This window comes from Chrysemys picta, chromosome 4 (assembly GCF_011386835.1).
Source record: "Chrysemys picta bellii isolate R12L10 chromosome 4, ASM1138683v2, whole genome shotgun sequence".
Taxonomy (NCBI): Eukaryota; Metazoa; Chordata; order Testudines; family Emydidae; genus Chrysemys; species Chrysemys picta.
In genome coordinates, this window is record NC_088794.1 from 106759657 (window position 1) to 106787181 (window position 27525).

The 27525-nt window shown below is 42.8% G+C and overlaps 1 protein-coding gene across 6 annotated transcripts in view; it reads left to right on the forward strand.

Moving 5' to 3' along the window:
• The window catches only part of NUBPL (NUBP iron-sulfur cluster assembly factor, mitochondrial), a 171365-nt gene that overhangs the window by 76576 nt on the left and 67264 nt on the right, over positions 1-27525 (forward strand). For all 6 annotated transcript variants that reach the window (XM_005285313.5, XM_065595438.1, XM_005285314.5 and 3 more), the window contains one exon: positions 16615-16708. In XM_005285313.5, the coding sequence (XP_005285370.2) occupies positions 16615-16708 (94 nt within the window). The remainder of the gene's footprint in view (positions 1-16614; positions 16709-27525) is intronic.

Here is a 27525-nt window from a genome sequence, read left to right on the forward strand (position 1 = left end):
AGGTGCCACAAGTACTCCAGTTCTTGTTTTACATAATTGTTTGTACATAGTATCTGCTGAAAGAGAGAGAGATCAGATGGGGAATATACCTTAACCTCATTTAAATGAACCTCTAAGAACTGCTCTAATACTGGTTTTCCAAGCTGTGGTAGCTGCTTGACTGCTGCCAAGTCTGTATCTGAAGTGCTTCTTGACTGGAACTCTGCATGTGCTTCTCTTAATAAGAATAAATAAAGATTATCTCTGTTATTTACTAAACATCAGGATTATTACAAAACCACAAGTAGCAGTTCTTCTTTGTTAAAACTCTTACAGTGCTGCCTTATGTACAGTGTCTGACCATATACTTTCCTAGAGATACCACTGAATGTACTTTCCTGCAGATACCACTGACATTTGCATGCTCTGCCTCATATTAAACTTGCTATTTAGAATACTCATTCAGAATGCATATTATGAATACCTGGTATTTTGTTTATGATTTGTCACATAAACAAAGAGATTAAAGCAATTTACGTAGAAACATTCATGATGTTTCTGAGTAAGGGAAAATACGTAGATGCACATGACACTTAATTACATTGTTTTAACAATAAATGTCAAATTAATCTTTTTTTAAAAAAATGAATGCTACACCTATGCAAAGCGCAGTTACATTTCCAAGGTTTGAAATGTGTGATATGCTGTACATATTAACATGGCAAACATTTCTTCACATGCAAAGATATCAGATGTTACAATGCAGATTTTTGTCATTACCATCCACTTTGCTTGCAAAGGGAGTTCCCGCACTATAATGTGTTGTTTATCTAAGCACATTTAGTTGTCCACAAGTAGTAGTATTTACATATAGGCACATTTCTTAGAAGTGATTGGGAATATGAGAACTAATGGCCATGGTTTGGTAAAATATTGCATTTAAACAGGATTTGAGTACAAATGGCTTTATTATATCATAACTTGATTGCATATACCTTTTTAATAATGTCTAAGAAATAGCAGTAGTGAATTTCAAAAAGTCTATCATCTGATTTCCTCTTCCAATTTCAAATTTAATTAAACTTTCCATTTCTTAATTTTTTTTTGAGACTTAGTAATAGTAGTACTGGAAAACTTTCCATTAAATAATATAAATTGTTATAAGAGATCATTACACTTTATATTTAATAAATATTAAATTTTAATACCATCATTTGTTTAATAAGGGGCTGTGTCATATCCACTTGTGGAAAAAGCCTATACAATGGGACAGAGATAAGCTAGGAAACTCCATGAAGTTTCCCTTGTGGAAGTGTGACACTTCCCAAGAGTACCCAGGTCGGAGAGGCATCTTGCTACCGCTTGCCCTTAGCGTGAAGAATCCTTGTCTGTGCCTGCTGGGGGTCACCTCCTCAACTCTACCAGCTACAGGTAACACAAGCACTCCCCTCTAGGCTTCGCAGGCCCTGCTGTCTCTTAAGGGTTAGTGATAGGCACACTCCAGTCTTTGAGCCCTCTGATCATCTCTCTGGAGTGTCCAGCCCATGTTCCGCTAGACACTTGCAGTATTCACAGATTTGCTGCTTCCAAACAAACAGCCCACCCCAGTTTTTACCAGTGTCACCTCAGATCATCGTTCTGCTCCACACAAAGCACTTAAAAAGAACAGGAGTACTTGTGGCACCTTACAGACTAACAAATTTATTAGAGCATAAGCTTTTCGTGCATATGCATCCGAAGAAGTGGGCTGTAGTCCACGAAAGCTTATGCTTATAAATTTATTAGTCTCTAAGGTGCCACAAGTACTCCTGTTCTTTTTGCGGCTACAGACTAACACGGCTGCTACTCTGAAACAAAGCACTTAGATATGTTTATAGTGAAATCAAGTATAAGTTTATTAACTAAGTATAGAGATTCAAGTAATAGCAACTAGAAGTACTGGAAACAAATGGGTATATATAAAACAAAATTGTAATGCATTGCGGAGCCTAGACTTACTTAATATGTCTTGTAGAATATTGCTCACCCAAAATCCTTGCAGCATTTTCATCCAATATGGCTCTGACTCTCCTTTCATAAGACAAACATGCTGTGAGTTTGCTTCCTTGGTGAAGGATGAAATCTTGTCCCCATCCTATTTTTTTGTTTTAATGCCGTTACAGACTATTGTCTTTTACTCCAAGAAGTCCCTTCTTTAGTGACTTATCTTGGGGTTCCTTTATCTTTGTAAATCCTCCGTCCTGAACCCACACAGTAAACATAGCCTGTCTCCATGTATATCCATTGATCTATATACTGATGGCAGGGCCGGCTCCAGGCACCAGCCGAGCAAGCTGGTGCTTGGGGCAGCAGATTGAACGAGGTGGCATTCCAACCAATCCTAGGGCAGCACCGCCGCTTTTTGTTTTGTTCTGCTCCTGTAGAGGGCGGCGGTGTGGAGGACGGGCGCCCCCTGCAGCAAACCCGGCAGGGCAATCCTCGTCCTTCCCTCCCCGCTGACTGGAGCGGAGCCCTCCCGGCAGGCGACGCATGCACAGATCACTGTGTTTGTTTGTTTGTTTGTTTTTTGCTTGGGGCGGCCAAAAAGCCAGAGCCGGCCCTGGCTGATGGAGTTAGCCTTGAGGCTCACCTCAAATCAGATGACAAGCTTTACTTTAACAGTTTTGGAACCTAATATTTTACATTTTTACATATCTCTTAAACTATTTCACTAACAAACATCTTGCTATAATTGTGACAACCAGTGAACTATTGGCTCTTGATAGAGACCTCACATGCTATCCTTTGGTAAACTGTTATGTAGATATCAGACCCAGGAGATCCCTGTAAAACCCTTTACACCCCCTGTGTTTTATGTCAGTTGACATCTAGAAGTTCCTTAGGTCACAGGGTCCAGAATCTTCTTGGCATATGTACAACATGCCTCAGGTGGCACGTGACTAGGATTCATCGCTGAATTTGATCTGCTGGTTGAATTATTAAATTCCCTGGCCTGGGCCACGTACTGACGAGGAGCGCGATATGAATGCTCATCCATGCCCCCCAAGGGTCCAGAATGGGAGGGAATAGATGTGAGGGCATGAACCTCCAAACCCTGGGTGCCTAGTTTTATGCTCAGTTATGATACCTATCCCTGCAGTTCTTAGTCCTACAGATCCTAGATCTACCCCAACCCCAAGTTGGAAAAGGAGAGGTTTCTGAGAATTTGAGCAGAATAAAATTCTACATAACTAAGGTTTCTCATTTCTTCCCCACTTCTCACCATCCATAGCTTTTTGGCATTTGCACCTCATTTTGTTTTGCTTTAATTCCCTTCTAAGCTCTTAGTGGTGAGCATGAAGGGGGACTGACTAGCACTGTCAGTAGCAGCAATAGCATGGCCATGGCTGTGGCCCTTGCACACGAGGACAGCTCCACTGGAGGGGATACTGGCTGCACCTCTTGAACAGGTGTAATAAGAGGTTGCCCTCCCAATGTCATCCACACACCTGCAGGGCATAATACTGGAACAGTATATCTCCTCCCCTTCCCAGTGTGCTCAGGGCATGGCTACACTTGCAAGTTAGAGCACATTAAAGCAGCCCCAGGCGCCCTAACTCCCGACCCGTCCACACTGGCAAGGCACTTAGAGCACCTGGACTCTGCAGCTGGAGTGCTCCTGGTAATCCACCTCCACGAGAAGCATAATTCTTGTTGCACCTCGGCTGAAATGCTCCAGCGTTAGTGTGAATGAGGTGTTACTTTACTGTGCTTTCATCAGCCTCCGGAAACGTCCCATAATCCCCCTTAAGTCAAGCGGCCACTCTTGTCATTGTTTTGGAATCGGCTGTAGGAATGCGGATATCTGCTTTCAAAGCTCCGTTTCTGACAGCCGGCATGCTTATCTGCTCTGGGACAAAGCAAGCCATTAGTGTGGAATGCTGCTTGCTGTGAGTGTGTGAGAGAGAGGTGGGGGAGAGGGAGGTCTGAACTTACAAGACAGCATGTTGACACACTCTCAGCACCCCAAAAACCCACTCTCTCTCCCCCCACATACACACAACACACTCCTTGTCACACTCCCCCCCCCCCCCCCACATTTGAAAAGCATGTTGCAGCCACTTGAACGCTTGGATAGCTACCACAATGCACTGCTCTTTGTGGTGTTGCAAGAGCTGCTAATATAGCCACGCCAGTGCGCTTCCAGCTGACAGTTTAAACACTCAGCAGTGTTTTCCCTGCTGCAGTTTCCGAAGGCTGGTTTAACTCCCAGCGCACTTCATCTGCAAGTGTAGCCATGCCCTCAGGCTCATGAGAACCATAATTGGGCACTGTTCATATAATGCATGTAATTTGTTTGTTATGTGATTTCAGAAGAAAAATGTGAGAGAAGCTTGTTTAATTGTCAAATTAAATCCAGCATAATAATTTAATTGCAATATGTGTTAACAGTGTATTTTACTGTTGCCTAGCAATGATGTTTGAGAAAGTGTCAGGGATTCCATTATGAACTTCTGTATGAAAAAAACTTACTTTCACCCAACAGGGAATTACTTCAGGACAATTCAGAAAATGTTGTCAAATGTTCTTTTGGTGATCGAGCTGGTCACTTATTAAGGAGGCTTGAAAAGGAGAGGTTTAGTGTCTAGATTCCCCCCCCCCACACACACACACTCTTTTTTTTGTAGAGAATTTGTCAATTAGTACTTGTTATGTGTGTTTATATAATAATAATTATCATGTAGAAGTCTTTTTTCATCCTAAGTGATCCAGATACAGTGGCAAAATCTGTATTTATCCATTGCTGGAATGTAGCTGTCTGTGGGTAGAAGATGTCAGGAATCAGGGCTTGTAGCAGAGCTAGTCCCTGGGCAGCCTTACCAGTACAGCTCCTGATTAACCATGCAACTTGATTGCCTGCAGAGGGACCAGCAGGCTGGCTCTTAAGCCAGCACAGCTCCATGGCTTCTCAATGCTCATGCTCACCACTGTGCCTGCTACCATGTTACCTTGTTTCTGCTGCTCCCGTCTTGCATCCAGCCTGTCTTGTGTCCTGCCTCTGCCTTGAACCTCTCCTTGCCTGATACACTGCTCACTCCAGTTGCTGACCCTCCAGTTTGACATATGGCTCTGGTTCTGACTACAGACTCCGGTTTAACCCCCAGCTCAGTCTCCTGTTCCTGACCTCTGTTTTTGACCCTTATCTCTGGCTCCTGACTATGGACGCCAGCTTGACCCTTGGCTCTGGTACCCAGTTTCTGCCATCTGGTTTTGACTGTTGGCTTTGGCTCCCGATGCAACACCACAGCTCTGACCCTGGCCAGTAGCCCTGCTACCTGCTCTGGCCACTAAACTAGACCGTCCTCATCCCAGTCAGCTGACAGAAGAGCAGCAACCATTTTGTGCTATCAACACAACCAACAGTTTTTAAGAGAGTGTAACAGGACAGTCTCTGTTCACTTTAAGGATATTGGGGCCTCGAGACCAGCCAACTCCTGTTTCAAGAATAAGTGTCCCATGACAGTATCAGCATTCAAGCTGGGAATGGGTTCAGGTGTTCTAGTCAGGTGACTGATGCTCAGAAGGTAGAAAGATTGCATGGAGCTTAGTGAAGGGCACGTAGTCTGGAGTGCCTTGGATGGAGGTTCACTGGTGCTGAACCTGAACCCTGATGAGGATGAGAAGAAAAGCTCATTCAGACTGCCACAGAGACTCAGAAAAATGGGCTATGAAATGCTGTTTCAAGGGAAAGCTGGGGGAAGTCTGCCAGAAGGGAAGCACATCCCCAAGAAGGAGGGCTGTAATCCCCTGTTCCAAGAGTGAAGGAGATTGATCTCAGGAAGGGGGACAGCAGGTATAGGAAGAGGCCTTGGGAAGGAGAAGCAGAGCAGTTTGTGGCTACCTGGGTCAGACAGCCCAACTATTTAGGGTTCCTAGGGCCAGGAATGCATAGTAGAGCATGTGTGGGTTCCCCCTATGCTACCAACCTGGTAGAGGGTGCAACCCCGGCAGTTAAGCAGAAGACAAAGGAACTAATCAGAGCCCAGAAGATATGCAAGTTTTGAGCCAATGAAGAGAAGGACCGAAGATTGTTGTATGCCCAGCAGAGGTCTGGGACAGAAGGTTGGCATTTTCCTTTGGACTTTGATTACCCCAGAAGGGGTAGACTTTTGTTACTTAGCTGGAGGGCCAAGTTACCTAAGCAATCGAACTAAGCCAAAGGCCAAGAGAATCAGTGTAAAACCAGGAGGAAAGCTAAGGCAGGTTGACTGCAGTTCCATGCCACACTACAAGGGGGAGTGTTTCATCCTGGTGGAGAGAGGAAGTGAAGAATAAATTGGCTAATTTAATCTACAGGAGGAATTTTAAGGAGATAGAAAGAATGATTGCCCAAGTTGGAATATGGCCTGATTTACAAACAGCTGCTCTTGCAAAAATTATTAGAATTTTCTTAATGGCCACAAGTTGTAAAGATTTCATTTGCATGTGTCACTTTCAGTAGCAGAGTGGCAACCTGAACCGCTGAGGCACAACTTCAGTAATGCTACAAAGAGAGGTGTACCATCAACTGAATCATTCACTTCAGTTCTGCAGCACTTGGGTTTTCTATAGAGCTTTAGCATACAAATACATATCAGCCCTGACCCTGGATAGCTTATGAGTCCTGTTAAGGGGCTGTATGGCTGCAAATAACCTCAACTGTGGTTTGATTAAAATATGTATGATAAATAACCTAAGTGTGAATACAAGGTTATTCTCTGCTTGTGTTGTGAACCATGAGAATCAAGAGGTTTACGAAAGTTAGAAAACTTCCCAAAGTGAAGTTGACTGCCAAAACTGTAAGAACATCTCCTTCCTGCTTCTGGCTTCCTGTATCATCTATGATCTGAAGGGGGCATTCAAGAACATTGTATTGGCTGGGGTAGACTTGATATGACTACTATTTGATGCAATGCTACTGCTTCTTTGTTCATTGCATTGTGGCAAATTAGAAGTTTAAGGTGAATTTCCAAAGACTTTTAAATAGTTTGCTTCTCTTAATAGTATAAGGATCTGTGACCCTGCCTCAACAGTTAATTATCATATTAGGATTCGTACCAATCTACAATAGGTTTGTCTAAGCAAATCAAAAACTTTGTGAAAACCTGTTTTTTCACCCATAATAGTTAAATCTGTGTATGAAAATGTATGTGCTTCAGGAATATGCCATTCAAAAGAAATATTTTAGGCATGCAGAATGGTAGTATTAAAAACTGGCCTAAGGTGTCTGGCTAAAGGGTTTGAATCTTTTTACTCATGTTGTGAACTGCTTAATCTCCTTTTCTTTTAACAATGGACCTCCTTTACCTTTCAGTTTATTGTCTTTACAATGACTTAAATATTAATTTAATATGACACAAATTCTGAAAGGCCAACCAATGTGTAGGTGCTTGAGAGTGCTTAATCTTTTCTGGTTTTAAAAGCAAGCAGGATTTAGATGTTAAAAACACAAAATGGGAGACTTCCAAGATAAAATGTCATCTGTGTACAATGCTTACTTTTGTTCTCCATCTCTAATCTCAGAGGCTCAAATAGGGTTTTTCTATGGGGTTGAGATATCTTAACATTTTATCTAAAATAACTGGAATTCACTAAAATCTTCTACCAAGATTCTACCTACAAAGGCATGTTGCCATCTTTCATTACTATATTTATTTGTACAGTTAAGGAGGAGCACATTCTTACTTGGGTGGCATGAAATTTTCTGTTTTTCATGGGGTGCTGGGCAGTGGTAGTAGTTCTTTTCAGAAAGATGTTCCCAAGATGTAGCCCTCTGAAGCCCCCCTCTCCCACCATTTTACAAAATCATCTGGTTCTTACAACTTTTTTTGTACACAGCTGGGGCTGTGAATCTGCTCAGATCATCCCCCAACTGATCAAAGTCACTCAACATTTATCTCAGTTATGGCGTGACAGGAACCTATGGCCCTTTTGGGGAAGCAGTATTGAAAAAGTTGTTGACCTTAAGAGTTTGGATGTCAAGAATGGCATATGGCAAAACTCATGAGCCAAAAAGGGATTAAAGTGTGCATGGAGGGTTTCCGGGCACAGTAGGTGGATAGTTCAAGGGGACATGCTGTAGTCATTGGGCTTGAGCTACACCCATGCATCCCTAGCAGAAATCTGATGATAATATGTAGGCATGCTGCTACCATCCATCCACCTCTGTTCTGGGAACTTTGCCCTACTAATTTGTACAGCTAATTTAGAAGAGGTTCTAACTATTTTCTGAAAGATAATAAATTATACATCCTTTGTGCAGATATGTGAGAACGATTACTGGGCATGTTGCCACTTTTCCACCTGGGGAAATATTACAGGAGAGTGCCAGCATTGATTAATCAATTAGCATTGATTAACTGGAGGGAAAACGAAAGACAGGATAATGTAATTGTGTTTCCAGAACAATGGAACTGAATATGTGTAAAGTCAAAGGTTTTATGATATACAGTCTCCCAACATGAGGTGCTCAGAACATCTTTAGATTCCTCTGTTGTCCAGAAGCTGGGAATGGGCAACAAGGAATGGATCACTTGATGATTACCTGTTCTGTTCATTCTCTCTGGGGCACCTGGCATTGGCCAATGTCAGAAGACAGGATACTGGGCTAGATGGACCTTTGGTCTGACCCAGTATGGCCGTTCTTATGTTCTTAACATTTTTGGTGCAGAGGTAGGGAGTATAGGAGATTGGAGTGGAAAGGAGGAATGTAGGTGTATGTGGAAACAGTGCTAGAGGTGTGGGGTTTGGAAGATTGCAGGGTGGGGGACAGAAGTGGGTAGGAATAGGGGAAGGCAGATAAATGAGGGTGGATGATAGAAGAGAGGAGTTGTGGGGGTGCTCAGGCCAGTGGAATTAGGGAGAGTGGATGGACGGAAAATGGGGAAGGTGGCAGGAGGAGTAGGGGAGATTAGGGGTGGGGGAGTCTGTTAGGTCCACATTATCCCCTCTCATGTGTGCCCACATCTGGGGGGCTATGCCTCTCTTGGAGGGCCTGAGCCACTCTCCCTGACCCCCACATGAGCCAAGATTAGGAGGCTTTGTCCTTTGGGGGGGATCTATGTCTCTCTCCCCACCCCCTGTGTGTGTGCTGGAATCTTTGGGGACAGTATCCGAGCCCCTTGCCCTGCCTTGATGTGTACCAGGAAATACAAAGTTAAGGTACATGCCACTTCTGCAACTCAGTTTTAACCTACCCTCTTTGAGCAATGCCCCAACGTGCCACTAACACCCATACTAGTACTCTGCCCTTACAGGACAGTGGAAACAGAGCACATGAGCATGGTAGGACACAATCTAACATCTTGTCTTTGCTAAGGCAAAACTTGAGTTTAGGTCTCCATTTTGAAGCACTTGGAGGAGAGGAAGATGATCAGGAACAGTCAACATGGATTCACCAAGGGCAAGTCATGCCTGACCAACCTGATTGCCTTCTATGATGAGATAATTGGCTCTGTGGATAAGGAAAAAGTGGTGAACGTGATATACTTTGACTTAAGCAAAGCTTTTGATGCGGTCTCCCATAGTATTCTTGCCAGCAAGTTAACAAAGTATGGACTGGATGAATGGGGTGCACCAGTGGTCAGTCCTGGAGCTGGTTTTGTTCAACATCTTCATTAATGATCTGGATGATGGGATGGATTGCACCATCAGCAAGTTTGCGGATGACACTAAGCTCTCCCGGGGGAGAGGTAGATATGCTGGAGGGTAGGTATAGGGTCCAGAGTGACCTAGACAAATTTGGAGGATTGGACCAAAAGAAAACGGATGAGGTTCAACAAAGACAAGTGAAGAGTCCTGCACTTAGGACGGAAGATTCCCATGTACTGCTAAGGCAGTGCTAAACGGCAGTTCTGCAGAAAAGGATCTGGGGATTATAGTGGATGAGAAGCTGGATATGAGTCAACATTGTGCTCTTGTTGCCAAGAAGGCTAATGGCATATTGGGCTGCATTAGTAGGAGCATTGCCAGCAGATCGAGGGAAGTGATTTATTCCCCTCTATTCGGCACTGGTGAGGCCACATCTGGAGTATTGCATCCAGTTTTGGGCCCGCTGCTGTAGAAAGATGTGGACAAATTGGAGAGAGTCCAGTGGAGGGCAACGTGATTTATGAGGAGAGGCTGAGGGAACTGGGCTTATTTAGTCTGTAGAAGAGAAGAGTGAGGGGTATTTGATAGCAGCCTTCAGCTATCTGAAGGGGGGTTCCAAAGAGCATGGAGCCAGGCTAATCTCAGTGGGGGGCAGATGACAGAAGAAGGAGCAATGGTCTCAATTTGCAGTGGGGAGGTCTAGGTTGGATATTAGGAATAACTTTTTCACTAGGAGGGTGGTGAAGCATTGGAATGGATTACCTAGGGAGGTGGTGGAATCTCCATCCTTAGAGGCTTTTAAAGCCCAGCTTGACAAAGCCCTGGCTGGGATGATTTAATTGGGGTTGGTCCTGCTTTGAGCAGGGGGTTGGACTAGATGATCTCCTGAAGTCTCTTCTTATCCTAATCTTCTATGATTCTGTAGCAAAACCAGGAGCTACCTACCACTTGGCCTAGTCTGAAACACTGAATCTGTTCCACACAAACCACCCCAGATTTGCTAAATGTTACCACACCTTCGCCCTTGTCTAGAGGATTCTGTTTGAGACATTGCCTTCATTTACACCCCTCCCCCCCACACTAAGGTGAGGACTACACTAGGTAGGAGTGATCCCAGTGTGGATGGAGTTTATACTGGCAAAACTGCACTTTTGCTGGTATAGCTTATTCCAGCCTTTCCGCAAGTAAAATAAACTATACTGGCAAAAACACAGTAATGTTGGTATAACTGTGTCTACGCTAGGAGCCTTTGCCAGCACAGCTATGTCAGCCGGGGGGAGTCACACTTTATCTCAACTCTGGCTAAAATAACTATGCTGGCAAAAGTTTGTAGCATAGACTTGGCCTAAGTCCTGGAGACCACTGTCACATATGCCATCAGACTACTGACACTCGCCATGGGAAGAAGACACTCTTGTGCTCCTCTGCATCAGGGTGGGTTGATTCATATTAAAGCATTTTAAATCACTGATTTCGATCATGGTTTAAATCATGAGGCAGGAAACTTTGATTTAAGTAATTCTAATCTTGTTTTGCATTTGTACTTGTTAGGTTTTTTGTAAAGAAAGCTTGATTCTTATTGGTTGGTAACCATTAAAACATGTTAATTTGCAACTAAAGATAGTCTTTACACTAAATTGGTACTTCTTTTTGATAACCAGGATGATACTCTATATCTGTACACTTTTATTTAAGCAATTATATAGCAATTACATATATTCAGATTCTTAATTTTTACATTTTTAATGTATTAGAAAATGGTGAATGATTCAATTCTTATTTACAGAGTACTTTTTTTTATTTGTGATTTGTGTCCAGTTCTATTTAATTGGAAATTGGAATTTAATTAAAATACACAAAACCAGCATTTTATTTTGTATTAGTTTTAAATCCAAAACATGCTGTGATAAACTTTTTTTTAAACCGTAACCCCACATTAATGTGGGTTTATTTAACTAGCTGATTTATTAAACAAAGGAAGTATTATCTCTAGTTAGGCCTGATCTGCATTTAGTTATGTCAGTTAGGGGTATGGTCTTTTTTTAACTGACAAATCCCCAGTATAGACACAGTTTATATTAGCATAAAGTGCTCTTGCCCGTATAGTTTATATATCTCAGGAAACTGGTGGAAGCTATACCTGCAGAAGCATGTTTAAACAGGTATAATCTATATCTATACTAGGAAGGTTTGTCAATATAGCTATGCCAGAAAACCTCCTTTGTCATATTCCAGTAACAGCTCTGTCAAGCTACATCAACCCATCCCTCCATCATTCAATATAGCTATATCTCATACAGTCAAGACAGTTAGAGTAGATAAATGCTGGAATTCAAATCTGTGGAGTGCAACACAAACAATGGAACATTCTCTTAGTCTTTCCTCATGTCTCCTTATTATGCTCCCACACACACATACACTGCTCCTCGAGCAGGTTCAGTCTCTACTGGCTTTGGGGGCTATAGAGGAGGCTCCCCTACAGCATTAGGGACAGGGATTCTACTCCTCGTATTTCTTGGTTCACAAGCCCAAGAGGACAGGTCTCAATCCTCCTGATGTTTGCAACCTCAACAAATACATCAGATAAGTGAGATTTTGTATGGTCACACTTGCAAATATTCTCTTCAATTAAATCACAATGACTGGTTTGCTGCCATGGATAGTTAAGGCGATTATTTCCATGTAGCAATTCTTCCAAGCCACAGGAGGTTTCTCCGGTTTGTTGTGGAAGACCAGCACTCTCAGTACACAATGTTCCCTTTTGGTCTGTTTTCCACTGCCTGGGATTTTATGAAATGCATGATTGTGGTGAGAGTGTAACTCAGGAATAGGGGAATTCATATCTTCCTGTGTCTGGATGATTGGTTACTGAGGGGCAAGTCCAGAGAAGAAGTCCTCTCTCATGTTCAGTTCACACTACACTTATTTGATAGCCTAGGTCTCATCCTAAACATCAGGAAGTCAGCATTGGTTCCAACTCAAAGCATCAAGTTCATTGGGGCCCTGATAGACTCTGAGTTTGAGAGCGTTTCTGCTGACGGAGAGATTCCACGCAATTTGCCACCTATGTCTGGAACTGCAGTCTCTACCCTCAGCCACAGCTGAGCATGCTTGAGGTTGCTAGGTCATATGGCTGCATGCAAACTGGTAGTCCAGTATGCCAGGTTGTACCTTCATCCTCCTCCATATATGGTTAAAGTCAGTCTATCATCTGAACAGTCACCACTTGGACAGAATGGTCCAACTTCCTCTGCTGATCCTAGCTCCTTATGGTAGTGGGTGGCTCAGGGCAATATGTGTTTGGGTGTTCTCTTCGCTCGGTTTCCACTGACCAAGACTATTGTCACTGATACCTCTTTAATAGGTTGGATGGCACATCTGGGATTACTGAAAGTAATTGTGATTGGAACACGAAGCTTCTCTGAACATCAATATCCTGAAGCTTTGTGCCATCTACAATGTCTGTCACGCCCTTTGAGATCATCAGGGACTCATCAGTGCACATCCTTACTGACAATACCATTGTGATGTATTATGTGAACAGACCAGGTTAGATGAGGAGGAGCAATGGTGTTTGAAGGCAGTCTGGCAAATCTTGCTTAACAGTAGAAAACCTTCCACCATAGTGGCCTATTTGGCCAAGTGGAAGCAGTTCTCGATGTGATTGTTAGCCCAGGGAATTCTACAGAAGATAGCTTGTATCCAGGACATCTTGGGAGTACCTGCTACACCTTCAGTTGTCTGGTTGTGCATTTAGTTTATTGAGAATGCACCTGGCAGCAATTTTGACATTTCATCCACCCATACATGGGAATTGGGTATTTTTGAGCTCCATGGTAGTGAGGTTCTTGAAAGGAGTCACTTGTCTCCACCCGCCGGTTAAAGAACCAGTTTCTTTGTGGGACTTTAATGCTGTCTTAGCAGCCGTTATGGGATCTCCATTAAAGCCTCTGGCAACTTCTTCTTTCTCCCTTTCCTATCTCTCTTTCGGTGATAACATCTGCAAGGAGAGTGTGTTAGTTGCAAGCTTTGATGGCAGATCCTCCTTATATGCAATTTTACGAAGACAAAGTAACCCTGCGGCTGCACCCTAAGTTTTTTTTTCTAAAGTGGTTTCTCAGTTTCACTTGAAACAAGTTCTATTTCTACCAGTGTTCTTCCCTAAACCACATTCAACCTCAGATGAATAGCGTCCTGACACATTGGATGTCTGGCAACGTTTAGCTTTTTACCTGGATAGGACTAAACCTTTCCGTTCTTCATCCCATCTGTTTGTTTTATATGCAAGCAGTCTCACCACAGACTATCTCTAGGTAGATAACGTCCTGTATCATGACAGCATACAAAGTAGCTCAGACTGTGCCTCCCAAAAGGTGCAAGTTCATTCCACAAGGACCGAGACAATGCTGATGGCATTTCTAAGTGACATTCCTATATTGGATATTTGCTGCTGTTTTGTCCTATATTCATACGTTTACACACCACTATGCCATTGCAGTGCATCCAGATCAGATACTTTGGGAAGGTAATCCAGCAGTCTTTGTTTAAATAGAGTATGAGCCACACCTCCTGTGAGTAATGCTTGTGAGTGACCTATGTGGAATACAAGGCTGCATCTACTTGAAGAAGAAAAGACGGCTACTTACTTGTACTGTAACTGTTCTTGGAGATGTGATGCAAACATATTCCACAACCCAACCTCTGTTACCTCTGCATCAGAGCGTGTACTCTCAACATTCCATGCGAAGGAATTGAGGAGGTTCGGGGTGGCTCAGCCTTTACACAGCCAGAGGAGGGGCTAGGGCTGCAGGGCACAAGCATTGCCCCTATGGGCTCTGTTAGGCAAAGTTCTTTGGCTTTGGTGTGCTGGGAGCTCACACACCATGTGGAATACACATCTACATCACATCTTGAAGAACAACAGTTACAGTACAGGTAAGTAACTGTTTTTTCTTTCCTGTAACTTGATCTGATGATACATACTGAAAACTGTGGTAGGGCAGCAGAGAGAGGTAAGTTAAAGCAGCACTAAGTGAGGTTAGCTTCAATTTTGTTAATTTGCACCTCATCTATACTTAATTATAATCCAGCTGCTAATTTGAGCAGTTTTTTGGGGTTTGAAGATCAGGATACCATGTACCAGGATTCCACTTTACCCAAAAACACTTATCACAAATTACAAACAGTTTTTCACAAACTTTTAATATAAGAATAAAACAAAAATTGATTGTGGCCAATTACTGACCTCTTAGTTTCTCTCCTCCTCTCCCCCATTAATGGGGCATCCCCCCATGGCCAAAGGGAATGTGGGTTACACTGGAAATAAAGAATTCTGCTGCTGCAGCACCTCCTATCAAGGAGAGAAAAAATCTTTGTGAAAGCCCCAAGCTGGCTCAAGACCACAGATCATAGCTCCAGTCCTGATCTGCCTGCAGCAATTAACTCAGTTGCTGGGATAAGTATATTGTCCTCACAAGATGATTATCTATACAAGGACATATTGAAAACAGAGTAATGCACGCAGTGCTGATAAAGAACAGTACTAAACAACAAGAAATAGTAATTTGACAGGTGTTTGCACTTTATATCATGCTACTGATATGATTCAGTATATAAAATAAAAAGTCTAACCAAATCCCATTACTTGCTAGGTGTTCTCCTAAATTAGAGCAGCCGAAAGCTCTATCTTACACATGTAGGTGTAAGTCAGAATGCACCAAAAGGTCACCCCATGACCAATGTGTTTGTTATCAGAAACACGGCCTCCCCCACCCCCTTTTTTTCATCCAGTTGTACTCTCAAAAGTCTCGGTGCCGGAGAGAGGAAAGCCCCAGTAGTAGTTAGATCACACTAGTTCTACTTAATACCATCTCTTCATTGAACTGGGAGCCTCATGATGCATGGAAATCTCCTTGGGAAATGTTTAAGCAAACTATATGCTTGCTTTACAGCATACAAAATAGCACAAAATAATCACAGCACCCCCAGATTTGGCCCCGTATTTTTAACAGGAAGCTTTGCTGGTTGTTAGGCACCAAATCTAACCTATATATTCTTTCTGTGTCTTATGAACATGCTAAATCTATATAATTATCTCCTTTGATTTTGTTTAACCCAATACTTCACTGCTATTTTTTGCCTAATAAAAAGCCAGTCTTGATAGCTCTTCATTCCTGAGTAACACCACAATAACAAACTAGAAAAAAAATTTGGTAAGGCAGTTTATACAGTTTCAAGCATCTAAGAAGTTATAAACCAGGGGTCGGCAACCTCTGGCATGCGGCTCGCCAGGGTAAGCACCCTGGCGGGGTGGGCCAGTTTGTTTACCTGCCGCGTCCTCAGGTTCGGACGATTGCGGCTCCCACTGGCCGCGGTTCACCGCTCCAGGCCAATGGGGGCAGCGGGAAGACGCAGCCAGCACATCCCTCGGCCCACGCTGCTTCCTGCAGCCCCCATTGGCCTGGAGCGGCAAACCATGGCCTGTGGGAGCCACGATCGGCCGAACCTGCGGACACGGCAGGTAAATAAACTGGCCCGGCCCGAGTCGCGTGCCAGAGGTTGCCGACCCCTGTTATAAACAGTGAGCAAAATTGTTTTAAAAATTAATGAAAACAATTGCTAAGGAATACTGTTATAAGAAGTAGTAGTTTGACTTGAGATCTATATAACACTTTCTTATGACCTCTGTTACATGATTCAGCATTTCTGACATAAACAACTTAGAATAATGAGATTGTGATTACATTTTGTGGGGAAAATGTCAAAGACCATCATCCTTCATAAGAAAGGCAAAGCTATGCTTATAGGCATAGCTTCAAGTAGCCAACAAATTTGCAAATTGTTTAGAAAATCTGTCTTGATTGCTTGCTAAAAGCAAGACTATAAGGGATTTATAATATCAGTCTCCTTAGGTGTGCCAATGGTGCATTTATTATACATGGTACCAAGTTTAATTTCAGGCTGTGTTTCCCAAAAGGTGCAACTCTCTCTCTTTTTTTTTTTTAAATGCATTTAAATCTTTTTTAGGTAGACTGGGGTCAACTGGACTACTTAGTAATTGACATGCCGCCTGGAACAGGAGATGTACAGTTATCAATCTCACAAAATATTCCGGTTACAGGTACACTTTTACTGTGACTCTTTCAAAGATTTCAATATGTTTAATTCTTCATAGCAATAGAAAAATCTTTTAGAAAATGACAGTTGAAAATACTATAAATGTATAAAGAAGAACAGGAGGACTTGTGGCACCTTAGAGACTAACAAATTTATTAGAGCATAAGCTTTCGTGGACTACAGCCCACTTCTTCGGATGCAGTCCACGAAAGCTTATGCTCTAATAAATTTGTTAGTCTCTAAGGTGCCACAAGTCCTCCTGTTCTTCTTTTTGCGGATACAGACTAACACGGCTGCTACTCTGAAACCTATAAATGTATAGAAACATAATATGAAAATATTCTCTGAATGCTGATGAAAAGTACAAACAATCTTTAAAATGTCAGCAGTGACACAGTTTTTTTTTTTTTTTTTTTAAGTTACAGACTTAGAAAGATAGAGAAGTTGAACAAATCAATGTTCTGGGAAAAAGCAATTGCATTGTAAATTGATGGAGGTAGAGTTAATATTAGAAAATATATTCCCTGTCACTTTTCATTGTGGCATATGAATGCTAATAGAGTTTTAAAAAGTTTGTCTTGATAATTGTTTTTTTTTTTTTTTTTTTTTTAGTTGTAAGTCAAGCAATCTTCTTAATGCACAAAGCTTAATCAGGCAAACTACACTGTGCTTTAACACACTAATGGATCCTCCTTTCTCTAGTGTTCTGAATTTGAATTTTAGCTGGAGATTCGAACTCGTATGGCTCAACTCTGTGACATACTAAGTGTCCACAAATCTCATTGACCGCAGTGGGAATTAAAGATGCTGCCTTTCAAAAGGCAAAGGCATTCCCTACAGGATCAGGCCTTGAATGAGTTGTTGTAGGTTTGTCCATCTAATATGCTTTGACAGAGACCACTGTCAGCAGTGAACAGAATGAATGACAGAAATTTAAAACATAACATAAGAGTGGCCGTACTGAGTCAGACCAATGGTTCAGTTAGTCCAGTATTCTGTCTTCAGACAGTGGCCGGTGCCAGATGCTTCAGAGGGAATGAACAGAACAGGGCAATTTATCGAGTAATCCATCTGCCATCATCCAGTCCCAGATTCTGGCAGTCAGCGTTTTAGGGAGACCCAGGGCATGGCATGGCATCCCTGATCATCTTGGCTAATAGCCATTGATGAACCTATTCTCCATGAACGTATCTAATTCATTTTTGAACCCAGTTATACTTTTGGCCTTCGAACATCCATTGGTAATGAGATCCATAGGTTGACTCTGCATTTGTGTGAAGAAATACTTCCTTATGTTTGTTGAAAATATGTTGATATCTAAGGGAAATAATATGGTACTGCCTTGTACAGCTTCCACTCTGTTGACACCAAAGTTACAAACAGACAAGCTCACAAGTGCATACATGTATCCATTTCCTTTGGCACTCCTTCCCTCCTACTTTTCTTTTTAAGCAGTAGCAAACTGAAGTAATAGTAAAAGTTTTCGATGGTTATTTCACTTGTGCCTAAGACTCTTACTTAACAGGTTGCTAATAGAATATAACATTGTATGGTATACTTCTAAAAGCTGTGTATTACATGGTTGTTCTTTCTAACAAACATACTTGTCAACTACTTGCCTAATTTGTGTGTGTTCCTTCACTGCTTGTCTCCTGTCAGCATTTCCTTTTAAAATAAATCATTTGAAAAATGTTATTTGTGCATCTTGCGCTGGGAATTCCTCACTCTATATGGCACATCAAACCGGTTTCCCTTTTGTTTTTAAAACTATATTAGGTTTTTGAAGTAGCTGCCTTACATTTGCTAACTGAAGGCTTGTGCAGAAATATCCCAGCATGTACTTAAGAAACATCTACGGATACCACACTTTTTTAGTACCTTTATATCACCACTGAATGTGATGTGCAATCAGGATATTGTATGCTGAGCATGCGCTGTATGCTTTATCTTTTTCTGAAAGGGTATTTGAAGGAGAATGTGAGAATAAATGAGTTATATGAAAGAAAAACTTTAGACAAATCACAAACAAACAATTGCAATATAAAACCTTATGGCCTTGGCTTGCTAACAATGATGAGACAGACACAGGTTTGCCTTTGACAGTAGTGTTTGTAAGACCTGAAAGCTGCTTAAGAGCACAAGTTAGGGTTTGTCTACACTTGGAAATTTACCTAAATAGCTATTCCTAAATAATTATTCAAGAATATTTATTTTGGTATAAACCACCAGATGGCTTATTCTGATTCTGGAATAAGAGTTTTATTACATACTGAAAATAAATGTATTTCTATTTTTTTCTTTTTATATTAAGTGCCTTATTTAGAAAAACTTTGATTTTTTTTATTGAATTAAGTTATTTTGAAATAGAGCACTTCTATATTCTGAAACAAGTATGTCCACACACAAACGTGAACTAAAATAACTAAAGATGTGAATTAAAATCTGTTTAGTTATTTTGGTTCCATTACTATGTAGACAATCCCATCCAGATGTACTGGAAGCTCTATACGTTATTAATTGACAAAGTGAGGGTATTAACTCTTAACACTGGAGGTTTTTTCCTAACTGTGTTTGCTGGTCCTTTGAATTAAACGGGAGTAAACAAAAATGTGCTTGATTCTTCTGTCTGTTGCAGCCATTTTATGCCACTATAAAGAGTTACACTAGTGTAAAAGGTTGGAGAATTAGGACCACTGTTTAAACAGAATGCAAATTATTTATCTTCTCTTAATCAGATTTCATTTCCAGCGTTTTTGTGATTCTTATAAACCTACTTGTTCTCTATATGTCCATAGAGGTTTTCCAAGAAAAGCAGAGTAGGCAAAATCTTCTTTTCTAACTTGTTAAAAAAAAAAAAAAAAGCACAATTAAAAAAAAAATATTCAGGCCTTCTTCAAACTTTCTAAAGAAACAGAATAGTTGACAAATTCATTTGTTTCTCTCTCTCTGTCATCTTTAAAACTGGTGGTTGCTGTTGATAAGATATCCTCCTATGAATCTGAGCTTTCATAACTCCAGGTGACCCTAAATTCTGGGCTGAGTTAAGAATGGCATTTAAACTTAAACGCTAATATGGCGGGGCTTTATTGTAACATAGTGGGGTTGGGGGATGAGAGGGTGTTAATCACAGTATTAATTTAACTCAAGTTTATTTTTTCATTCCTAGTTTTCTCTAGTTAGGTTTGGCAGTACACAGCAGCAGTTCTCATTTGTCATTCCCAATAGTCATTTATGTAGAGTGTTAGTTTGAGGTTGATTCTAGCCTGATTGAAATACAGTGTAATAATAAGTTTATTGTGCTTGTGCTGAAAATGAATACAGCAGACAAGGATTGATTAGATTTATAGTTCCTAGGGTCTTCGTTGGTTAGATGATTATGGTGATTTATAGAGCTTCATCCTGTTCTCCAGAATTTCCTCGCTTTTGTATGTTGTGTATAGTTTGCAGTCTGGCTAGAAGGGCTCCTTATAAGCATTATGATTAAGGTTACAATTTTTTCAGGGAGGTCATGGAAATCTCTGAATCTGTGACTTCCCCCGACCTCCATGAATTCAGCCCCAGTGGCCAGGAACTGCAGGGTCTCCCCGCTGACTCCGCAGCTCCCGGCCGCTGCAGGCAGTGAGGGCCTGCCTGCAGCTCCTGCCTGCTGTGGGAGATTTGGGATTGCAGAGCTTGGGCTGTGGAACTTAAAAACAACAATGTAGATGTTCCTGCTCAGTGTACAGTATAAATAGGGGCATTGCCAGCAGATCGAGGGACGTGATCATTCCGCTCTATTCGACATTGGTGAGGCCTCATCTGGAGGACTGTGTTCAGTTTTGGGCCCCACACTACAAGAAGGATGTGGAAAAATTGGAAAGAGTCCAGCGGAGAGCAACAAAAATGATTAGGGGGCTGGAGCACATGACTTATGAGGAGAGGCTGAGGGAACTGGGATTGTTTAGTCTGCAGAAGAGAAGAATGAGGGGGGATTTGATAGCTGCTTTCAACTACCTGAAAGGGGGTTCCAAAGAGGATGGATCTAGACTGTTCTCAGTGGTACCTGATGACAGAACAAGGAGTAATGGTCTCAAGTTGCAGTGGGGGAGGTTTAGGTTGGATATTAGGAAACACTATTTCACTAGGAGGGTGGTGAAGCACTGGAATGGGTTACCTAGGGATGTGGTGGAATCTTCTTCCTTAGAGGTTTTTAAGGTCAGGCTTGACAAATCCCTGGCTGGGATGATTTAGTTGGGAATTGGTCCTGCTTTGAGCAGGGGGTTGGACTAGATGACCTCCTGAGGTCCCTTCCAACCCTGCTATTCTATGAGTCTATGATTCTACTCTGCTTTTGTTTGTTTAGTGTTGCTGCACCAGCCCTGTGAGCCTAAATCAGTTGACCTGGGCTCTAAGACTCAATGCCAAGTTTTTCTTTGCAGTGTAGACATACCCAGTGTCACATGGGTCTGGATGAATTCTAGCAGAGTTGCATACAATATTCTGCTGCTCTCTTCTGTGTGCCATCTTATTCTTAGTTGGATGTTCTCTTTCAGTTTTTACAGAAAGAATCTGTTGTTGCCCCATCATCAGTTACTTCTCTAATTTTCTTGTACTTTGTGTTTCTCTTGGGGGTAACATGGATTGTGATAGTGCTAGCGGTATAAATCCTTTCTCTCAAGATCACTACACAGCTTAGTTTTTTGAATTTAGATGTGTAGTCTCAAGTGTGGTGTGCATGAAGTTTATATTTGCCTTGATTTGCAGGTGTGCACATGTGAGATGTAGTGTTTGCATTACATTTTCTGCATTCTGTCCTACTGTGGCTTTCTTAGAACAGGCAGTGTATGGAAACTTTCTTTCTTTCTTGAAGGAAACTTGGAGTGGAGGGACTTAACTACATGAAACCTATGCCAGTCATGTGCACATGTTCCCACAATCAGGAAAAAAACTACTGGCAAAGGTTGGTTGTTTTTAGGGTTGCTAAGATGAGAAATGAGAAGATGATGGGTTACAACATTTTGGTTGTAGAATAGGAATAGAGTAGCTCAGTGGTTTGAGCATTGGCCTGCTAAACCCAGAGTTGTGAGTTCAATCCTTGAGGGGGCCACTTAAGGATCTGGGGCAAAATCAGTACTTGGTCCTGCTAGTGAAGGCAGGGGGCTGGACTTGATGATCTTTCAAGGTCCCTTCCAGTTCTAGGAGATAGGATATTAAATTTAAAAAAATTAATTAAAAAATTTAATTTAACTGACCAAACAGGAGCAAATCACATTTGTTCATACAGTTTACGTTCAAAGGTGTTTTTGAACTTACCCACTAGTGTAACCACTGGATCTCCCTTACACTTATGCAAATCCAGTTTGGAGTGCATCCAATCAAATACTGTCATTTTCACATCTTTTAGTCTGTTCCTTACATTTCATTCTATCCTCCAGTCTTTCTCACTGACGAGAGTGACGAGAGTCGGCAAGGCAGCCTTTTTTGGCAGCTTTTTGTGGGCACTTTTGCAGAAGTTAGCTGGTGGGTTTTTTTTTAAGTCAGGTTTGTTGTGTGAGATTCTTGCATGTTGATTCAGACATCCACATTGATTTATGTCATATCATGCTGTCCCATACATGCATTCCAGTTTTTGTATAATTGCACTAAAGAAAATCCTTATAGGTTTAGGTCAATTTAAATAGTGGACATATCTATAATCCTGTGTGACTATATAACTTTTTTTGTTTTATTCATCAAGATACACGCTGTCTTCGGGAGCCAAAAAATCTTACCGTGTTATAGGTGAAACCGTGTTATATCGAACTTGCTTTGATCCGCCGGAGTGCGAAGCCCCGCCCCCCTGAGCACTGCTTTACTGCGTTATATCCGAATTCGTGTTATATCGGGTCACGTTATATTGGGGTAGAGGTGTATAATTCACAGGGCCGGCTCTAGGTTTTTTGCTGCCCCTCCCCCACACCCCTGAGCTCTCTCCCCCACCCCCCCAACTGCACCCTCCTGCCGCCCAAGCCCTGGGTCACTGGTAACTCGCTCCCAGGGCGGGTCATTCAGCAGGAATTTTGGATGTGCACAGAACACAGACAGGATTGGTTCCCATATGGTTACAGAACTGCAGTAAAGTGGAACAATTTTCAGCTTGTGTGATTGAAGGATATCTGGATGCATATTATAAGACTGTCCTACTTAAATGAGGAAAAGTTGAGGTGCCTTTATTATTCTTTTGTTCCCTTCTTTGTTTCTATGGGGAATTTGCCAGTGCACTATCACTGTCTTCCTTTTAAACAAATAAAACTAAAATTAAAAAAAAAAAAAAAAAAGGCAATGGCTGTTGAAAATAGCAATTCCAGTCCTAATAACCACTGGGAAGCATTTCTTACTCAATTTATTCTACTTTTTCTACAGCAAGTTACAGTGGATCAGTATATTTGATTTGGGAGAAATGAAGTAACAGCTGTCCAAATTGAGCTTGAGCACTCCTGAATTTTGAGGGTGTTCAAATCTGGAAGGCAGGTGCTAGATTCCCTTTCTGAATATTAGCTAAATCTGGAAAAGAAAAGTCCATTTTTGCTTCCATGGCTCAGAAGTGGAAATCCTCCTACATGCCTGGTACTGTATCTAAAGCAACCCAGGTCCAGTAGAGCCTCCCCTCCCTTACTTTTCATTTTAAATTCTAGTGGGATCCACGTACCTCCCTTGCTAGGCTTCAGATAGAGAGGTGCACTGTCTATTTAGTCCACCCAATTCTTTCTTTGGGGGAGAACCCAGGACTGAGGTGGCAGGAGGTGCGGGTATGGGGGGGAGGGGGGAGGGGCGAAGAGCCCAGGGCTGGGACGGCAGGAGGTGAGAGGCGGGGAAGAGCCCAGGGCTGGGGCGGCAGGAGGTGCGGGGGAGGGGGGGGGAGAAGAGCCCAGGGCTGGGGCGGCAGGAGGTGCGAGTGTGGGGAGAGTCCAGGGCTGGGGCATACTCTCAGCCATCTCCAAAAATCCTGCCAAACAGATGTCTTTTTTTTTGTTTGCCCATAATGTCACCAAATTTGGACTATTTTGGACCAAGGGCGAGCAAGTTCCAGAGTCTAGGAGACCTCACAGTAAATGCCCTGCTAGCAGCCCCCTTTCCTTCAACAAGAAGGGATCCACCTTTGGAGCCTCTGCGGATTGTTGCTGTGGCAGTATGGAATGGGGGAGTGGCAGTCTCTCAAGCAGGCAGTTCTGAGGCTGTTAAAGGCTTTATAGGTCATAGTTAACACCTTAAACTTTACTTTGAAACCAGTAGGCAACTAGCATGGATCCCACAGTACTGTTGTCCTGTGCTCCCAGCATGTTGTCCCCACTCAGTAAGCAAGCTGCTGTATTCTACATCAGCTTCAGCCTCTGAATGTATTGAGGCTTTGTGCCATGCAGAAGGCATTGCAGTAGTCTAATTTTGAAGTAACAAGGCCTCAGGAAATGTTGTTAAGATCTGCATCCAAAAGGAAAGCTGACGTTAAAAAGTGGACTGGGTTACTGCTGTACCATTATCATCCAGCAGCAGCTTGGGGTCTAGAACTGCCTCTAATTTGTAAACCCTGGTAACTAATGGTGAAGGCACCCCCTCAATTAAAGGGACTGCTGCTTTCCCCAACCCACTACCTTCACCTCAATCTGGTGTGGGTTGAGCTTCAGACAACTCACTCTCCTCCGTTACCCAATCTCAACTAGATATTGGCTGAGGTGTGGAACTGCAGTCAGAATTGGATGAGATGGAGACCTACACCTGGGTGCCATCAGCATACAGAAAACACTGCTCCCTATGCCTTCTTCGACAGTTCCATATATATGTTGAACAGGAGGATTGACAGAATTGTACTCTGTGGCACCAGACATCTAAGAGCTCTTCAGGAATAGGAGCAAATAGGAGCTATTATCCACTGAGATCTCTCCAAGAGAAAAGCATGAAGATACTGAATGGAAGCCCTGTTCATTCCCACCAGGGGCCTCAGGTGAGTTAAAAACACTTCATGATCAATAGTATCAAAGGCATCTTGTAGACCTAATAATATCGGTATGGACACCTGATCTTCATCCACCACCAGTCGATGCAGTCCCTGTGCCCTGACCAGGTCTATACTCAGCCTGACAAGAGTTAAGGAGACCAAAGGAATCTAGGTACTGTGAGAATTCTCACTACAGACTTCTCTCCACAATCTTACCCAAAAAGGGAATATGTGATACTGGCCAAGAATTAACTAGAGTGTCAACATCAAACAATGACTTTTTGGGCAAAGTCAAAACTAATAATAAAACACTGGTGCTTCCTTCAAAGCAACAGGCAGACTGCCCTCCAACAGAAGTATCGACAGTCTCCACAAGTCAAGGATCAAGAACTTTTCCACTAGCCTTCAGAAAACAGGAAGGACATGGATCCAAAGTACAGGTTGTGGGATTGAGTTTTCTCCACACCTCCCGTACCTCAGTGAGCATCACCAGCTGAAACTCTAGCACAGAAAATAAGGCCCTTGGTTCCTTCCAGACCTTGCTCTGTCACCACAGAAGCAGACAGTTCATCCCTAATCTGATCAAATTTATCTGAAAAATAACAAGACATTTCATCACAATGAGAGGAGCTCAAAGCAGTTAGAGTGGAGACAGTACAGATTCCCCAGTCTATCTACAATCTGGAAATCTTGTCTAAAAGAATCTTGTTCTTTTAGTGGAAAAGAGGGATTCAAAGCTGGAGGAATGTGTGAGACATGGTCAGATCAAGCTGTCTGTCATTGCACTAAGGTCTGCATGTGACTCTGTAATGGGGGCACTCACTTCTTGAGCGCCTCCTGCTGATACATGCAGTACTGCAGGCCTTTCACACGCTTGGCACCCCTTATAGATTGTTGAGCTCACTTGGCAGGTCTTCAGTGTCCCAGTCACACAGTCAAAATGAACCCTTTCTGGGGTAGCAAAAGAGTTCTTACTAGGGCCTTCAGTCCTTTAAATAATATCCTTCGCTCGGGTTTCCCAATAAACCTTGTCCCCCGTCTTGGGGTTTATACCACTTTGCTGGTTGGGAGAACCCTGAGTAGTGGGCTGGGATCCTGTAAACAGTAGCCGCATACTGCTTACTTCAATCTTCTGCTGTTATTTCCTTGGCCTCTTCCCACCTGGTCCCTTTATCTTAGGTCCTCTCTCAGCTTAGGCAAATGCAGCCAGAAACAAACTCTGGTTATCCCTTGAGCTCCTTTGGCCAAAGAGGAGCTCTGTGCTTTGCCCCTCTTGTCCTGACTAGAAACTGACCTGCTAAGGCCCTGCAGCTCCTTTTATCTGAGCCTGCTGGGCTCTCATTGGCTGCTTCCATGAACCTCTCTCTCTAGCCTCTCCTTTCCTGGGGAAGGGTATAGTAGGACTGCGGGGCCTCCAGCTGGGGGCCACAAAGGCCTGGTACACCCCATCACAGACTCCTTCCGAGAACACCATGTCACTCTGTATCTGCAGAAGGAGATGCTACAGAGATACCTTGCATTTCATTGTCCAGAGCACTACATTTAAAACACTCCTGGGCAGATAATTACCATTACTCATGTTCCTTTATCATATTGGGTAGTATTTCTAGGTTGCCAAGAATTTGGCTGTACACAAGCCCCATCCCATAACCTCTTGTGACCTGAATTCCTCCCGATAAATTCTGAGTAGTTCCAATGTATGCAGGTGATACTTTTTTATAAAAAAGTGGAATAGTTCCTTCAATGCTTTTAACTTCCTGTGTTAGATTAGCTCCCTAGTCAGAAGTCAGTGTTAATGTGATGTATATTAACAGTGATCAGACTGCATATTTGGGGTTGAATAAAATGCAAATGTCACTGACACGTTACTGTTAGTTCATTTTATGCATGTTAAATATAAAATTATAATAGAATAGTTTGTGTTAGCACAACCCACATCAGTGGTTTGTCAACCAATATATTGCCAAATTACTTACATAAAAACAAGTAGATTAGTCACTTAAATTTATCCAGGCTGAACTTAGAAGTCTGTAGTATACTCAATGCACAGAAATTATTCTTCTTCTTCGAGTGCTTGCTCATATCAATTCCAATTAGGTGTGCGCGCGCTGCGTGCACGATCGTCGGAGAATTTTCTACCCTAGCAACACCAGATGGGTCGGCTATGGAGCCCCTGGATGGCGCCTTCATGGCGCTGGATATATACCCCAGCCGACACAGCGCCCCCTCAGTTCCTTCTTACCGCCCATGACGGTCGTTGGAACTGTGGAGCGCGGCATAGCTGTTCTCCACTCTCCCTAGCTTTACTTGTTCATTCTTGTAGATAGTTGTTGGTTATATACTTTTAGACTAGTAGTTTGTTGTTAATAGTTTTGTAGAGTAGTTCTAAATAGTTAGTGGGGGTTAAGGGAGCTATTATGCCCCTTTTCCCCCCGGTGCGCAGCCGGGCTCATGCCCAAGGCTCCTGGCTTTAAGCCGTGTGCAACCTATGCTAAGCCTATGCCAACGGGAGACCCTCACGACTCTTGTCTGAAGTGTTTAGGGGAGTCTCACCAGGCGGACAAGTGTAAGATCTGCAAGGCTTTCAGGCCCAGGACCAAAAAGGAGCGGGACTTTAGACTTAAGCAGCTCCTTATGGAGGCGGCACTTAGCCCAGATCTCCCTTCGGTGCGCCAAGTTCCGGCACCGAGCGCCTCGGTGCGCAGCGCCCCAGAGGCACCCTCCGGTACTGCACCGTGAGCAGACGCGGATAAGGCCCCACGGCACTGTCAACCCTTGGCACCGCGTCCGCCGCAAGCCCCTCGGCGCCGTTCCCTGTCTCCGGGACATAAAAGACCCCGCAAGACCCTGGACGCTGCCGTCCAACAGGC